This window comes from Manacus vitellinus, unplaced genomic scaffold (genome assembly GCF_001715985.3).
Source record: "Manacus vitellinus isolate BGI_N305 unplaced genomic scaffold, ASM171598v3 scaffold_26_pilon, whole genome shotgun sequence".
Classification (NCBI taxonomy): Eukaryota; Metazoa; Chordata; class Aves; order Passeriformes; family Pipridae; genus Manacus; species Manacus vitellinus.
The window spans coordinates 5025327-5043585 of record NW_021939960.1 but is presented as its reverse complement, the minus strand read 5'-3'; the positions used below and the strand labels follow the sequence as shown (position 1 = coordinate 5043585).

Sequence of the window (18259 nt, the reverse complement as noted above, 5' to 3'; positions counted from 1 at the left end):
GCACTGTGGGGCTCCGAGCAACAAGTGCTCTACTTTGGATATTTATTCCATATTTTCTCCAAAGCTGTTACAACGTTAAATCCTGCCTCTGGTAGAACCAGAAACACACCCTGCATGCTGAGCTGGACGTGTTTCCCTGGAAGGGACTGTCCATCCCTACGAACAGCCAACACCGTGGCCTTGGAAACCTCAGGGACGCCTGGCCCGGGAAAATGGCTGCCGGCTCCCCTCACGCCATGGCCGGGGAGCGCAGGCCAGGAACCTGGCACTGAGAGGCTGAGGGTCTGGAGAGGGGATGCTCAAATCCTGCTCGATGAAAATAAACTGAATAACAGTTTAACTGAATAAGCTGAATAACAGTTATCACCAGAGCAGGGGAGCCAGGGTGTGGAGCAGGCACCTGCCATGATGGAGGTGTTGTGAAGGCTAAAAACTGACCCCTCCGTGACTCTGGATGGTCTCCACAGGCTTTGCAAAGAGAGGGGTTTGTAGCAGACAGGTGCAGGCCATTTTCAATCAGAGTCCTGGCTCATTTCCTGTGGGTCCAGCAAAGTCCCTGCACCTGAGTGTGGGTGGTTGCAGGGTTCATTTTGCTCTCAGCCTGGCTGTGGTGCTGCTCGGCAACTCTGTAGGAGCCATCGGAAGGTCTGAGGTGGGCACAAGGCTCCAGCACTGCTGCAACACAGACGTGGCCATGGCTGGGTAAGTCCTGTGCTTTCCATTTCTGTTGTTTTTTCACTCAGGGACTCGCAGCCCCACATGGACTCACCTCAGTGAGGTGACTGTAAGCTCCGCAGGGAGGACTCACGTAGTCCACCACTCCTGTTGCGTCACAGTAATGATTTCCTTTCGGTTGATTTAGATACCTATTTCTTGTTTGTGGAAAAAATATCCAATTAATGCTGTTGTGTTCCTGGATGTTATTAAAATCTAGGTTTGAGTATTTTAGTACTGCCTGCTGAGGCAGGAGTGCTCCTTTAGCACACCTCTGCAGGGCCAGCCGTTGTTGGGGAGGTCTTGAAACTTTCTTGAAAGCTCTCAAGTAACACACAGGAAAGTCCTACCTCTGTCCAGATCTCCCACAGTGTCATTGGTATTGCTGTGGTCTCATGTTAAGAGTATCCAGTCCAGGAATTTGCTTCCTTGTTAGCTTAAAGCGAGGGATGCCAAGAGCAGCAGTAAGTGGAGCTGAACTGGCAGCTCCTCAGAGGCAACTGCAGCTGCCTTGGGGAAACTGGGCAGAACTGGAGGCACCAGTGTTGCTTTTCTGTAAATGGTGTTTGGACACAGTTCAGAGTTTGCTGTACGTGTGTCAGTGATGCTCCAAGTTTGGATAGACACCACAATCTGAATAGTTCCTCAGAATGCTGAAGTAGTCACCATAAGAGTGTGGGGATAGAAGGGGATGGGCACACAGCACTACATGTGCAGCTATTTCTTAAGGTCAGAAAGGTTACAAAGGTTCTGCATTATTGTTGTTTTGTGCAAAGTAAGCAAAAACCTCCAAGCAGCAAGTGTTCTTCAGCTGTTTAACCTTGCAGAGTGTTCTGGGTGTATTTTCAGTCTACCTTTAGAATGTTTTCTCGAGGAATCTGTATATTGCCATGTATATATTGCCATCTCAGAAGCCAAATACTTTCCTTGCTCCCATGTCCTCTCCACTGTTACTCCTGTGGGTGAGAGGAGCAGTGCAGGTGTAGCTCAGTCACCTGCTTGGCCCCAAGAACACCCCACAGGTTACAGCCATGTGCACTGTGGGTCTCAAAGCACCTCCGGTGCTGGGAGTTTGCACATGGCCTCGAGGTGTTTGTTTTCTCCGTGCAATGTGCACATGGGAGCTCTGTGACGTTGGTGAGGGCTCCACACTGGCTCCCCAAGGGGCAGTAAATCCACCATGTCTGGCTGTTCCCCTTGATGAACACGTGTGGTGTATAATTGCAGCAAAACAGGCTGCCCAGGGGGAGAGCAGGAGAGTGCTGCCCTACCAGCCCCATGCCTAGGAGGTTTGGTGGAGTGGGCTGCAGCCCTTCACCATGAGAGTCCAGGGGGAGGTCCCGCTAACAATGGTGTCTGACATGTGCTGGCATCAGAGTCAAGGGGAAAACCACAAACTGCTCGTCCCCTCTGGAGCAAGGTCACATGTCTGTGAGCCCAATGTGAGCACATGTGCCTGGGACTGCTGATCAGTAGATCGATATTTACTTCACACAGCCAGATTGACTCCTTCACATTTAAGGGAATGGGACCAGCATTACAGCAAGGTTGACAATATTGGACTGTTACAGGTGACTGAATCCTCAGCAGTCTGTGAATCTGCATGTATCAGGGTCTGCTGTCAGATGGGCAATGCATCAATATTTCCTATGAACAGGAGACACTGCCAAGTTCTCTGTCCTCAGAGTGACCCTCAGCAGTATCTGCCTTGTCCGTGTTGGAATTGTATCCCAGCAAAGCCACGGCAAGCTGTGGGCTTGCAGTTATGGGCACAGAATAGCTGATGAGGTACAGCCCACCTGTGTGCATATGGGGCTATGCTGACTTGCCACACCTCAGACAGTCCTTCTTTTCTAGCTCTTCTTACAGGTTTGCACTCCCCTGCCTAGCAAACATTCAGCAGAATCCAGTGAAAACAGCTCAGGTTCTTGATTTGTGTGGTTTCTTGTCTGTTCCCAAAATATGTTCCTCTGTTGTCCAAAAATATTTTTGCACAATATCTGTTGCACAGTATCTGGATGTATGACTGTCACAAAACTGAATTTCTTTCGGATTTGTCGCTGAAGCCAAAAGACATAGTTTGGAATCCTGTTGCTGCTCCTAGTTAGATCCATGTGATTCCCATAATCTTCTCCAAAGGGAGCAGTGAACTGGGAGACTTGGACACGTGCATGTGCCTGTGGACGCTGGACTGACAAGTGAGCAATCAATCCAGCCATCAGTAAATGAGCTGTAGCCAGAGGCAATTGCATTGATTGTCTTTGTGTCAGGTGGTTTTGCAGACGAGTTGGGAAGGGAGGTGGTGGGGAGGATCCCTCTCACAGGAGAGCTCCAGTCCAGCCAAAGGGAGGAGAAATGGGAGTGCCCTGTGCTTGCTTCTCATAAAGCTGCTTGTGTCTGCTGCCCATCAGGAGGCCAAGGCTCTGCCTCTTAAATTGGCATCTCTGTTACCAGAACATCATGTTCAATTCATCAAGCAGTTTATTTTCATCCTTCCTATAAGTAGCTGTGAAGAGGATGTGTGCCAGGGCTTTGAGTCGCCCACGCGCTGCACTGTGGCAGTGCAGAACTGCTGGCATGTACAATTATGGGTAGTAGTAAATCTGTGGTGGGAGGGACTTCTCTTTTACTGTCTGTGCAAAATTAGAAGGTAGACACTGAGACACAACTTGTTTTCACCCCAAGGTAATTCTGGCATGAGCTCAGTGATGTGCCAGGATTTGCCATAGCAGGAAAATCATACAATAGTTTGAGTTGGCAGGGAACTTTAAAGATTCATCTAGTTCAACCCCCCTACAATGAATAGGGACATCTTCAAATAGATTAGGTTACTCAGAGCCCTGTCCAGCCTGACTTTGAATGTTTCCAGGAATGGGACATCCACCATCTCTCTGAGTAACTTGTTCCATTGTTTTACCACCCTCACTGTAAAAATCCTCATTCTTATATCTAATCTAACACAATCTTCCTTCAGTTTAAAACTGTTCCCCTTTGAATACTTACTTTCTGACCACATGAAAGGTCATTCTCCCTCTTTTTTATAAGCTCCCTTTAAGTACTGGTAGGTCACAATAATGTATCCCCAGAGCTTTCTCCTCCCCAGGCTGAACATCCCCAGCTTTCTCAGCCTGTCTCCATAGCAGAGGTGCTCCAGCCTTGGAGCATCTGAGTATCATCCTGTGAGTAGTTGGTGCCATTCTGTGAATGGAGCTCAGAGCAGTATGAGAAGGGTGAGTTGGTATGGTAGATACTGTGAGTTGCATGCTTTAAAATTGCCCAATATTTGTGTCTATGTTCCTTCATGAACTATTTTTTGCATCCAAATAAGAAAACTGTGGATAAACACAGGGGCTGTATATGTTGCCTTAATTACATATGTTACTTATTCGTTTGGCCTTTAGTTCTCTCTGCATTTTCAAGGCTGCGAATCAGCACGAGTTCAGTTAATTATGTTGTCTCTCGTCTCCCAGGCAATTACAGTTGTCCATCACTATAATTTCTGTGATATAAGGCCTGCAATGAGGAGTTCAGATTTCAGTTGGAATCAAACCCACATACTTGCCCAGCGTGACCCTTGTATCACAACCCACCGTCCCTGAGCGACCCACACCCTGTGACAGGTCTGCTCTTGCACAGTGCTACTTAGTGATAAGCACTGTGTGGGCTGAGGTGCACCAGCAGGGCCAGATCTAATTATGGCAGAGGATTCAGATGGAGAAGGCTTTACCTAATCACTGTTTTCACCCCCTGTGAAAGCCCTGCTGCATTTGACCTTTGGGTCCCTGCTTTTCTCAATGTATGAGGAAGAAAGGCCAGGTAGAGCAGGGGAGCAGAGCCAGCCTTGGTTCAAAGGCCTGCTGCAAAGCTCAGTGCAGATGCTGAGCATCCTTCCATCCCCTTCAGGAGGCTTTTGCTTTCATACCTCTCCCAACACACAGATGAGGACTCTTGGAGGATGTTGTGGCACACTGCAGGACCGACGTCACAGAATGATTTTAATTTACTACACATGAACTAATGCTCTGACATTGGGGTGTGAATGTAAAAGAACAGGAATTTTCTCCTCTCCCTTCCATCTGCTTCCCCACTCTGTGGTTTAACAGAGCTGCTACATACTGGATCTGTCCTGTTTGTAATAGAATTACAATATTTAGTCACTAGGGTGACAAAAGTACAACTGATTATTCAGCCAGAGACATGTTCTGAGTCTGTAGTTTGATGAGTGCTTTGTTCAGTAGCAATGTCAGTGTGAGCAGCACCACTGCTTGTTCTTACTTCTGCTTTGCCTTGCAGCTGGGCAAAGAGCTGGTTTGGGGAATACAGTCAAGCTAAAAATAGCTCAGCAAAAAAGAGTGCTCAAAGAACAAGCTCTTGAAATAACAGTGCAAGTGCTGCAGCTTCCCAGTGCCCCTCCTCTGCTGAAGGCTGATCAGGGCTTAGGGCTCTGTACTAAAATGCATATTGAAGAGTGTTCCAATGGAAACCACATGGTGGTTATGACCTGGGTCACACTATGCAGGTCACTGAAAATGGCTAATAATATTTCATTGGAAGGCAATAGGTTTTCTTTCTTTTTTTTTTTTTTTCCCCTCTCTGAAACAGTACAGCTCTGGAGCCCTGTGTTCCCACAGAATGAAAGAGAAAAAAGCAATGCTACATGTCTCAAGTTTGGGCAAATTGAGAACATTGTGGGTTTGATGCTTCAGGACAGGCAAATAAAATGAATCATATAAATCCCAGTTCTATCCCACTATGTATGTATTACCATTATATTATTTTAAATAAAGACATCTGCCACTGCTGAAGCAATACCAAAATCAACTCTGATAGCAACTGCTTGAGCAGCAGTAGGGAGTCTGCAAGTGAATCATCAGTAGACCAGAAACAAATCTCAGCCCAGTGGTGGGGACTGTCACTGTCCTGAAACTTTCCCATCTCCTACTGAAACAGTTCCATGCTCCTGGGTGCTTGCTGGGTAATGATATGTACCAAAAAAAAAAAAAAAAAAAAAGGGAAGAAAAAGGAAGTTTATATCAAATAAAATTCAGTGTCTGAGGGCTCGTGGCTCAACTTCCCGGGCAGCCAGGAATGCAATGCCAGCCACTGCAGGGTGAGGGAACAGGGGCAGGATGACAGAAAGACATGTCAGTTTGGACTGTAGCACTAGCTGTGTTCCAGAGTGTATCAAAAATATACAGTACATGGATGGAAGTGCCCCAAAATGTCCTGGATTCAGCTGGATGCGCACTGCTGCACAGCCAGCAGTAAGATCCTGCAATACTGTCCATTTAACCTATAAACAGTTGCCCCTACCAACAGATGCCACTGCAGTGTGCAACTGTGGGATTTGGGTCACTGGAAGAAACCACAGCTGGATTTGCAGAGAGCAGACAAAGCAATCTTGGCATGTGTGGCCTGTCAGCCTGTCTCTGCAGAGTGTATCAGTCCTCTTCCTCCCCCTCATTTCATGCAGAATGGTTTGGGAATGGCCACTCTCACCATGGATACTGAGCTGCTGAGAATTCCCCATGCAGTGGGAGTTCTGTTCCCTGTAAGCTGCAGTAGTACATAAAGAACCCTTTGGCAATCTGCAAAGTCTGTGCAGAGACAAATAAAAGTCTGCAGGTGTATTTGCCACTGCAAGGTGTTGCATAAAGCAGCAGCAAGGATTTCCCTGGAGCTGGGGGTCTCAAGCTGTGTGAACCTGGCAGGGATGGACATCCTGGGGCACTTTCAAACCCCTTGTAATGTCAGTCTTCATGCCAAGGGATGGTTTTCTTGATTACTGAAGTAAATCAAGGAAGATGCAGTACTTTCCAAGCACTTTATGTAATCCCTAAAGAAAAAAAACCTAAATTATAGGGATTCCTAAAGTTGCAAATGCTGCTGGGATAGAGAGCTGCACACCTGCTCCCAATGGCAGGAATCTCTCTGGGAACATCCCCCCTGGCAAGGCAAGGACTTTCTAGTTCTCGCCTGTCACTCACCCACACAGCATCTCCAAAAGGATGGGATATCCCTGCCTTCAGACAGCATTCCACCATCTGTTGCACTATTTTTTGTCTATCTTGTGCATGCTATTGTTGGCCCAGTGTTTTTCAGGACAGACTTAGACCAACAGCCTGCCCTTACACTGTCGTTAGCCTTGGCTGGCCAGAGCCACACACAGCCTTTGCCCATAGCAGGCTCTGAACCCTGCTTCTTTTTTTCTGTTTTATTTATTTGATTTTAATATCTTACTTTTTCTCAGAATTTCTCTCGAGAGTGTCTTGATTTTCAGTGCAAAGTGTTCCCGTTATGAGAAATCCCACTGACAGCTCAAAGCAACCCAAACACTCTGTAAAGTGCAAGTGCTCTGGTCTCAACACTCCCCTGGTTTGTAGTCCTTTCCCCAGCAGCTCTCCCAGTGCTCTGTAAGGCTGGTCTATGTGGTTATCTCTGTGGTACAGAACAGGAAAGTGTGGCAAAGTGTCTTGTCTGGAAAACCAGATTTGCAGACCCTCTGGGGATTTATTCACTTCCCTCTGCAAATGGTATTTCAGTAATTCTGCTTTCCTTTGTTTTTAAATTGGACTGGGTGAGTAGTATGACTTGTCACTTGATGCCACTGTGTGTGACACTGAGCATTGCAGACAGGCTAACTTACAGGGAAATGCAGAGAGGATTTGAATTTTAGAATGTCATCCTCATTTTCTGTCTGCTTTTCCCCAAAGCTTTTTGGGACCCTCCTTAGCTTTGTTTAGGATCCTGTGTTTGCTCATGGCCATGTAAATCCGAACAGAATTTGCTGGCAAATTTCAGGCAGAACAGAATATTCTGAGCTTTTGAAACCTGGGTTCTTCAATTGAATAATATGTAAGAATTTAATTATGTAACATTCCCTATTGACCTGAGCATTTATTCTTGACAGTACAGCTATGATTTGTTATGGTACAACATGCACTGTCTCTTACTGTCAAAGCACAAGGCTGTGAGGAAAACATTTGTGAGTTCTCCGTGTTCTGGTTCTGTTTTCCCACCTCCGTGTCTCCTCAGAGCTGTTCCCTGCCTGTGGAGTGACTGCTGGGATGGGGTGAGCTCAGCAGAGCAGGGTGAGCTGGCAGTGCCCTCTCAGAGCTGGAAGAGGCCTTAACTGTGCAAACACTCTCCATCATGCCCTGCTTTTCTAGGCTTTTGGAGCACGCTTTTCATTGCAGCTGATGCACAGTGAGTCACAGCATTTGAGAGCTGGGCCCCTGGTCCACCCAAAGTCCTGCTGCCCCTGAGCTTCCTGCACACCTGAGCTTGCCATTCCCACATGCCATAACTTTCCCAGTTATCATCTTCTGCTAAAGGGATTTCTTTAAGCTTAACTGCATGATGCCTATAAATATAACTTTCCTTACTCCATTAGCCCTGGTTTGTTTAACCTTTCCTTGAGAAGGAGGATTTTGCCCCAGTTGAGAGGTATTTGGAAGTGCTGTAGCCACTCCCAGTGATCATTATAACGGGGTGCAGTGCAGCCTGGCCACAATATGGCTTTTGCAGACACCCTCAAATTAGCCTGATCTCTTTGCCCCGGGCCAGCTGCTCTCTGCAGACACTGCTAGGAGAGCCTGGCTTTTTTATTATTATTATTTTAAACATGGTTTCTGAGAAATTAATGACGTACTAATTCATTCAGAATTTAATTTGCTTAATGAATATGATCATCTCAAAAAAATGACACTGGTGGTTTGTCTGTGTGCTGTGTAGTCTTGATTTTGAGAGCTCTTTTTCAACAGTGAGGTACTCATGGTTTTATTCTGCTGTTTGTCTCTTGGCCGAGTAGTATTTTGCATAATATTAAAAACCCAAATAACTGACACATCTTTGCACAGCAATGGACTAACTACATATAAGTTCCTGTTTCTAATGTGATTTAAGACTCAGATTTTGCCATCTTGATGGTTCTTGTTTCCTAGTTGTCTTGATACAGTCCTCTGCATAAGTGGATTTTCAACAGAAGCAGGTTCTCAACCTCCAAAGGTGTCACCTGTTCCTTATTAACTACACTGGGTAAATACTTGAGCAAGGAGTGATAAATCTGGGAGTTCTTTTCTTTTGTCTTTTGGTATGTTACATGTCACAGCTAAAGAAAAAGATAAGAAAATAAGAGTGCTTCTCAGGGGAGAAAAATACTTTCCAGAGTCTGAAAAGGTCAAGGAAGTGTTCAGGCCATTTGGATGAGTTAATTATCCTCAAAAACAGATACTGAAGGAAACTTGTAGTGCTCTGTTTGACACAAGTAGCTCCCAAACTACAGGAAAAACCCCACAAGATTGGATTGTAGAGCTGCAACTCGCCAGGTGGGCACAGGCAGTGGAATCAAAAAGATTTAGCTAGAGTTGTGTTTTAATTGATACAACTGTACAATATCTATCGAGCAGTGGTTGATTGAAATCAATGACCTTTTGTTCTGACCTGTTTTCTCTCCTTCCCCCCCTCCCTATTTTCTAAATATTTATTTCCTTCATTTTTCATCTGCCTTGCCTTCTCTGAAGTTCTCTCAGAAAGGTAAAAACTGTGCCAGACTGACCCAGTTTTCTATATGAAAGCAGCAAGCCTGATTCCTGGAGGAATTAAGATCCTGAATGAACCAGGCTACACAAGTTGTGCTCAGAGCCACAGGAGGAGGAAACTGTAGTAACTCTCACAGTATTTGGAGAGGCAGCAACTGCTCTATATGAATTAATTTCCTTGCCTCACATGTGCTGAGACAGTTCTTGGAAGAGAATCCAAAAATACGCCCGAGTTGTTCATGCGAAGGTGCAGATGATTCATCTGCCAACGCTGCCCGTAAATCAGCCCTAACTCTGCTGTGGTACAGCCATGTGCCCTCCAGGTATGGGGGGTGCAGAGCTGACACCCCACAGTAAGGAAGTTTTGTCTTTTTTCCCTTCTCCAAACTAAAAGCCACGCTTCAAATTTAGTGGGAGAAGTTTCTCTCCACTTAGGTATTCTGCAGGCAATTCACAGCAACACTGATGGGGACACTCATTTATATCCAGTCTGCATTTAAATTTGGTTGGGTTTAAAGGGCAAGTGGCAGGAGAACCAACACAACAGCAAAACTTCCCCTCTCTCTCTCTTTTGTTCTTACATGCTTTCAAGTGGCACATCTGAAATGGATACGTTAAAACTGAAAAAACCATGCAGGTAAACCCCTTTCTAGCTGAGATTTTACTTGTGCCAGTTCATAGTCTCTCAGATACACACTGTCCTTCCTATCTGGCTTCTGTTCCAACTACAGTGAAGTAAGTGCTTGGCTTTAAGTGTATAAAACATTTTTCCTGAATTTCATTAATAGAAAACGAACAAAAAAACCCTAATCCTAAATAATCTCAGTAACACAGTGACCATCCCCACAAAGAGGATGAATGAATGAATGAATGTCTGAATCCCTCCCTGCTCAACCCTTGGGTTATCAGGAGCTCACAACTGTTTCAGCACCTTGTTCTGGTCAGGTTTGCACAAATCACTGTGACAACCAGAGCAGCTCACTTTGGTCTCTATCGATTAAGCTCTGCAAATTAAATTAAAGTAATTTCTTTCTGTAATTACTTATGCTGCAGACTCCAACTAGCTCAAGGACCTGAATCATAATCCAGTGAAAGGTGAAGCATTACAGAGTGGTATTTGCTTTCTCTGCATTTCCATTTTGGTTTATGACTGCTTGTCACTTCACAGTTTGTTCAAGCCCAGATCTCCAGGCCCATGTAGGTTCCCAGTTTCTGAGGAAGGATGTGAGCCTGAACACATGCTCCCATTTGTAGGCGGTTTGGCAAAGCAAGTGCACTCTTTTCTTCCCTAAAATGTTTTTTTCCTTATTTGCTTACACTTGCTTTAGCAGTTTTCCCGTAAGTTTATTTACGTAATTATGCTCCCCTGTGATATTTTACAGCTTTCTGAACTCTGGTTTTTATATTTCTAGTTTCACATGTACCACTTATGCCAGAAGATCTATTTGAGGAATTGACTCTGTGTCCCAGAAAAGGCCCTGTATATTCCTCTCTGTGTTTTCACCTGCTGCTCCTCTCTTCCCTTGCCTGCTGTGCTTTGACCTGCTGCCCTTGCCTTCACTGTGCTGTGGAAAACATGTTTGATTATGAATTCCCAGCGCTGCCAGAGAAGTAGAACAGAGCAGTGTGAGGAGATAGTGTCTTCCCAGAAGACAATCTTTCATCAGCTGTGCCCTGGGAATTTGGAACTTTATTTTGTCCCCTGGCAGAAGTTCCTGTCTCTGCAGTGACACTGCCCCATGTTTGCACAAACAGCCACCATTTTCAGCAGGAGGTGTGTGCTGAATCCTTAGCACAACACACCTGCCCTGAGAGCAGCTCTGGGTCCTGTGCATGTGTTGAAATCAAAAAAATAACACAAGATTAAGTCCTCCCTGTTTCAACCCTTTATAAATGAATTAGTGTGTTCAAAAATCCTTGCCAGACAAGCTGTGGGCTGGTCTGAGACAGCAAATTGCTCTTTGTGTTTCAGCTGCAGATCACGGCTCTTGCCCAGAGCTGCCAGGGTGCTCCATAATTAATTGTGCAAGCACTGCTTCATTGCTGAAGCAAGCAAGTGCCTCTGATTAAAGAGCCTCTATCCAGAGGGCCTGGTATGATCCTGTACTTGGGGTCAGGTTTATTTGCTGACCAGGGATTCGTGTTAGTGAAGATCATTCTATTTTTGTGGGTGTAATACCTGAAAGGGAACAAACCTTTCTCAAGAGCTCTTCAGCCATAAAGACAAGGGGACAGTGTAGCCAAGGTACAGCGTGTACAGATGTACTTGAAGCTCCTCTAATGCTCCCTTGGACATGAAAAGCCCTGTAAACAGGAGGCTGAACTCACTCACTGCTTGGAGATGATAAAAACACTTAAGGCTTCTCCCTTTCCTTCTGATCTTTATCACTGAATGCTGTCTCAGTACCTCTGGCAGCACACACTAAACCTCAGCCCCCTGGACCAGGCCAGTGCTGTCTGTCACTGTTCACAGCAGGGATTTTAGGTGTGTGCCACTGCCTGACACCAAGGAAGGGCAGAGGGAATATTAATGCCTGTGGGATCCGGCCATCTAAATCCTGGAGGCAGCGCAAAAAAAATCTCACCATCGCTTGCACCTCCTCCCTTCCCCACAGTATTTTTCTTTTCTATAACCTGAAAAGCAGAGGCCATAACTGAAAAGGGACAAAACATTTTAAAAAAAACCCCAAATCCTCACACAGCACTCAGGCGCTGTGGAAGCTCTTAATAAAATCCTGCAGCATGTACTGACAGCAGCCCCCAGCTCATCCCCCACCACCATCACGTTCTTCTGTCTGGTGCAGAGGAGACAGGAGACTCCCTGGGCTTCCACACACGCCCCCAGAATTAAACTGGCTCTATAAATAGCTCGTGTCTCATGTGAGGAGCTGAGGCTGCACAGCCGCCCACGCTGTGCTTGGGGTTATTTTTAGCATCAGGGAGATGCTACCTGGCTCATTGCTGCCAAATGAGAAGGAAAAGCATTAAACTGTACATAGCTAATTAGTGCTGACAGCTGAGCTGTTCTTCGTGCCTGCCCTTGCCTTTCTGTCTCTGCAATGAATCTGTGTCAAGTCTTCCCAGCCTTCTGAAATCAGGGCACTTCCCTGATTTTAAGTGCAATTACTGGGAGTTGGAGTTTCATCAAAAAACATTGCTAAGCTCCAGGTGAATTTAGGTGAGTCTCTAAACTGGGCTCAGTTCAGTAGCTACTTAACTTCTTCTTTAGGGCTACTAGTGGTTTGGGCACACACATCCCCTTTTTGGTCAAAGTAAAAAAAAATATTCCCCTAAATTCTGGGGATTCAGCCCAGTTTCCTGCTGAACCTCTCAATTTGGAGGGCTGATGCCTTTTCAGTGAGCAAAGCTGCACTGAGACATTTCTGCGAGGAAGTGGCACTGGTCGTGCCATCCTTGGGAAACAGGACAGCTTTTGTGTCATCAGTAGGTAACATTTCCTTTGTGATGGCTCTGTGCTGAACTGTCAGGCTGTATTTTAGGCTCCAAATCTGAAGTGCTTTTAGCCTGGTATTGTTCTGTCTCAAGCAGCACCGCAAACTTCACACTCTGTTACCTGAGGCTGAGGTACAAACCAGGCTCTAATCTGACTGTGCTTTTAGCTACAGCTGCACTTTCTGGGCAAGTCAACTTGAAAATGGCCCTCCAAGAACCTCAGGGCAGCACTACAACTACAGATTCCAGATGTGGTAAAGCACTGAATAAAGATACCTGCTTTTCACTTTGCTTTGCCAAGAAGCCTTGCCCCAGCATGATCCACTTACCCAGGCCAAGATTTTCAATGTGGTAAAGATCAGTTTTAGGTGCTCAAGTTTTGGTTCTGCTCTGTGTCCACAAACCCATCGTTCCTCCCATTTCTGTATGTGAATTCCTGTTTCCATAATCTCCGAAGTGCCACTTAACACATCTTGTCTACTTATGCAAATACCCAAGGAGGTGAAAGAGAACATGAAGTATAATCTTTTCCAGGAATTCATGTATTCATTGAACACTAAGTAATACTGGAGCATCTTTGTGGTTATATAAGGCATTCTTGAAAAGCGCCAGTGACCCAGGAAGCTCAAACATCAACTTTCTAAACAGTCAGAGATCAAATTTAATTAAGCAATCTTTTCCTGCATCACTCTTCAGTCTGGCAACTATTTTACTCCCCCAGGTTTCAGCTAAAACCCCCTCTAGAACAACATGAGCCTGTCAGACAGAAAGTAGATATTGCAAATAATTGTACTTGCAAATGTCTTTTCTGCCTCGTGACACAAAGAGCTCCAAATTCACTGAATTCCATCGAGGGCTTATTATCTGTACTCCAAGCACTTACTAATGGGAACCAAGATCTCCTGGGAGCCCTGTTGCCTAATGCACAGTAGAATATTGCAAGTGTGCACCATGGTTTGGGGCACTGGAGATGCATGAATTACTAAGAGAAGCACTACAGCATAGGGAAATCTGGGAAAAATGGAATCTTGCCATCTTGGATGGAGGAGCAGGGAGAAGTGCATGTTTCCACGGCAACAAGTGGTAGATTAAATTGGCTGGGAGCACGAAATACAGGAAATACACTTTCCAAAAGCAGCAATGCACATAAATGACTCCTGGAATCCTCATGCTGCTGTCAGTCAATAATAAGTCTGAAGTCAGTGGATTTGCACTGCTGTAAAAGTAGAATTTGGCTCAAAAGATAAACTCCTCAGTCTCTCTTTTGAGATGGAATAAGTGGGAAAGTGAAGAAAAAAAGGGATTTTAGCTTTGACTTCATAAAGACTCATCAGAGTGATAGCAGAGAGTTGATTTTCTCAGCAGGCTCACAGCTACTGTTGAAATGTGTTACAACCAGAACCATTTAAAAATACAGTGGTTTTGAGAAGATGTTATTCTTTTGTCTCCCCATTTCTGAAGTTACATAAACACTATTATTTGATGTATTTTGCACATTAGGTATGTCAGCACAGCTTTTCCTCCAGAGTACAGAGCTAGGCTGTGTTAGCTGTGGGACTGAGGCAATTTGCTAGACAGCTACAGACTATCAAATCCTACAACTGTGCTGAAAAATATTGATCTTGTTTTCTTGCCCTTCTTATGCTGACAGCTATTGAATAACTACCCCCTAATCTGCCCATACATTATTTTTTTGTGCTAAAGAACAGGTCTATAACCTGATGGGACACGATTTGCTGTTATCAAGTGTTACTACTATGGCAGCAGGAACATGCTCTCACTTGCACAGGTAGTGGCAAAACCCTACAGAGAGCAGACATCCCTAGTGGATCCCATTTCCTGCTCTGTACTTCCCACCTCAGCACTCAGCAGTAAGTTCCTTAGCTATAAACTTCCAAGTTGTCACAAAGAGATTATGCTGCACAAGTACCAGTGAAATGAATGAATGTAAAGACCTCCAAATCTCATCCAAGAATTTCCATTTCCACGCTGCTGCCAGACTGTGCTGAGTGGGGGCTCTGGGGTGGTCTGAGTTTTGTGGGGTGAGTCCTAGTCAGAAATTCCAGAGGGATATCTCTGGGCTTTAACTCTCTGGCCTTTACCAATACCCATTTTTACTTGGTTGGTTGGTGGTTGGGTATTTTTGAACACCTACTTGCTTTTCCTGGTGTAAATATTTTCCTGATGCATCCACCACCTGAGCTTGTCTGCATGCTCATGTCTATTCTGGTGGATGAGTTAAGAGCTGAGCTGAGCTCTGCCAGCCCACATATGTGCTGGAAGTTGTGTGGGAGAGGGCTTCCAATCTGTTTTGCCATTCCTGGCTATTCCAGCAATCTCTGTACCGTCTGTTCCCCGAAATGCGCTCAGTATTCCACATTCCTGGAAGAAGGAGCTAAATGAAGGCATGTTTTCCAGCACTTGGAACAAAGATGGCTTTTAGCCAACCTCTAGACATCACCAATGAGATCAATGGGCTGCACCCACAGATTGTTCCACAAAACCAGAGCAGACAGCATGGAGGGTCCCTTCACTGCATTCCCCTATAGACACTCCTGGTCATGACCAGCCCTTGCCTTCACCTGTCCAGCAATTTCCTTTTGAATTCCTTGACATTTGACTTCAGGCATGAACCCTTGAAAGGAATTCCTTAGGCTCATTATTAAGCAAGCTAAATGATGAATGAAAAGAAAGGGATAAAGCCTGTAGTTATACCACCTGCAGCTGCAATTCCATTAGACCTTTCACACTAACAGAAGTCAGGCTGGACTGAAAGGAGATGGGACCTTCCAGGCATTTCAGCAGTGTGAGATGTGGCTGGATGTGACATAACCTTCTCATTCAGTGAATACTTTGTGACGGGTGAACTTGGTTTTAGGGATGCACTGGGGCAGAAACCATTTTTTTTGTGTATTTTAGAGCAATCAAACTGGGCTCCTGACCTGTGAAGAGATTTTATGAGCAATTGACTGGCCATAATACTGGAATTAGCAATATTGCAGTGCAGCTTAAATATTCCCCTGCAATGAATACACAGGCTTGCAGGATCCAGATGGTCCAGGGCCGTGATGCTTTCCTTCCGATAGTTATTAATGGGACACGTCTGTGATTTGCTCTGCCTGTAATTTTTGGAACTTAAAGCAAATTGTAATAGGATCTTTTCTACTTGTATGGGATGGACATGTTTTTTGTGACAGGGTCTGGCATCTGCACTGCCTTGTGCAGTCACTGGCACGAGGCACCATTTTCCTTTGGGAGCAAAGTGCTGTCACGCAATCACTGAGATTGGAGGAAGGCAATGCCTCCATCAGGGGCAGGGGCATCCTGAAGGGCACCCAAAATCTCATCTCTGTTCACTGAACAGCACGTTCCTCAGCTGAGGACAAGCGTGGTGCTGGCAGGGATGTTTTCCTGCACAAACTCTGGTCCCTCAGGACTCGTGCTCTGATGCATGTGTGTGCTTCTCACTCCCTGTCCCCTGAGGTAAAGTTTAATCAAAAGCACACACACATGAATGAGCTAGTCTAAATATCAATAAATGTTTCTTTCAGGAGAGGCCTGAGATATTTAATATTTAATAAGCCTTGAAAATGAACTTCTATTCATGTTTCTCAATTTGATTCCAAGCATTTTAGCGGCGAGCAGCGCTCACTGTCCCAGTGTGGGCAGACAGAGCACAGATTATTTAACAATCCACTTTGTCTCATCTAAAATATTCATGTTTGCAGATATCCAAATGGAACTCTCAAAAAAAACAGACATACACAAACCAAATGCTGCAGTCTGAGCCTCAGAGTCATCTTAAATCTTTCCTTTAGGCTACAAGCCACAGAGATGGTTTTTCTCTCACAGCACTACCCTGTTGCCCTGGTTACTGAGGAAAACCAGAGACCATCCTGCTGTGCCTGCAGCTGGACCGACACAGGTACCTTCCCCAGGTGAGGGCAATGCTGCCTCTTCCTTAAAGCACCAATGCAACCCCCAATACAGCAGCTTTCCCCTGTGCAAGTAGCTGGAATGATTGCCTTTATCCTCAAATTCAGCTAGTGCTGACAAAGCCAAACCAGGTTAATAAATAATTATATTACTCTTTTTGTTAAAGCAGGACCTCAAAATCTTGATTACATCAGTGGGGCTGCAGGTAGATTTGGCAGAATTTTGTCTCCCACACTGACTTCTGTCTTGGTGTCTATTGGAATCAAGGCAATCCTGACTGAAGAGTTAAGATTTATTTTTTTCCTGTGGCTGATTGACAGCTGAAAATGTGCTGTATCAGTTTGTGCATGGACTTGGGGGTGGGTCACAGTGTCTCATCCGACAGGACTCAGAGGACACTCCCTTGCAAAGGGAGGTTCCTCCCTGTTCTCATTCCCAGCACTTACTTTGAGAGTTTCATTTCAATTTGCTGCCGGATTTCCTGTCTTTCCTCATCCGTCCTCCTCGGGAAAATATTCCTGTCTTCCAGCTCCTGCTTACTTGGTCTGTTCCGTAGTTTTACTGCCAGCAGTTCTTTCTTGCATTTTCTTGGCAAAGTACCTGGGACATGCATTGAAAAGAAAGTTATTAGAAAGACAGATCCTGGGAATGAAACAGGAATGTTTGAAGAGCGGGAATATCACAGAGTGACAGTGATGTGTAGGTCAGTGTGCAAGGAGCAGTTGTACACACTAATGTAAGTAAGGAGCACTACAGCTGAGCAGGGCTCAGACACAACACCCTACAAATGCAGAAGGATCATATTCCTCTGTTATCTTTGTTATCCATGATAACCAGGCAGAGCTCTCCAGTGAAAATTATTTGCAGCTGAGATGTGATTCATGTCACTAGTTCAGAAGTCAAAGACTCTGCATCTTGCCACAGTCCTCTGACCATCTCTGTAACCCTGAGCAATCCCTCTTTTCTGAACCACAGAGTTGTTCCCTTGCAAAAGGACTGGATTGCTCCGTGGCAGGAGTGGCTGGGACATGTACATTTTCCTCTTTGAGTCACCAGTACAGCCAGGAATAGATATTGGTGACTGAAACAGTGGAAGTTGCTTGGGCATGTCTGTGTGTATATGTATGTATAATGTATATAATATACACATATGTTAAATGTCATTCTGGTTTTCTGACATTAGAAATTAGAAAATATGAACTGTGATCAGACATTGTGTGTAACTGCAGCACTAAAAGCCAACCACTGTGTACATCTCCATCCTGCCCAGTGTGACAGTGTGTCATAACAGGATTTCATTTAGCAGTCAATACTACCCTATTGACATCAGACCTTTTCCTCTGAAGACAGCAGGGGCAAATATTCCAAGGAATGAAAGAAAAGACCAGTTTTTATGATGATTTGCAAAATGGTGGCAACTTAATTGGACATTTGGGCAATAAGAGACACAAATACTTACTGTGATTCCATGATCTGTTGTGCTTATTGTAAAAATATGAGACACTGTTTCCATCAAACCAGACAACCTAAACATTACCATTACAAAGGAATTGTTGATAGCAGAACATACAGCAACTGTTTTGAGCAGAGTGTGCTGAGTGTTGAGTCCTCTGACA

General features: G+C 45.0%; 1 protein-coding gene across 2 annotated transcripts in view; it reads right to left on the bottom strand.

Annotated features, from left to right (window-relative positions):
* PHACTR3 (phosphatase and actin regulator 3) overlaps positions 1–18259 on the bottom strand; it is a 100110-nt gene that overhangs the window by 11811 nt on the left and 70040 nt on the right. For both annotated transcript variants that reach the window (XM_018074023.2, XM_018074024.2), the window contains exon 8: positions 17090–17243. In XM_018074023.2, coding sequence (XP_017929512.2) covers positions 17090–17243 — 154 coding nt within the window. The remainder of the gene's footprint in view (positions 1–17089; positions 17244–18259) is intronic.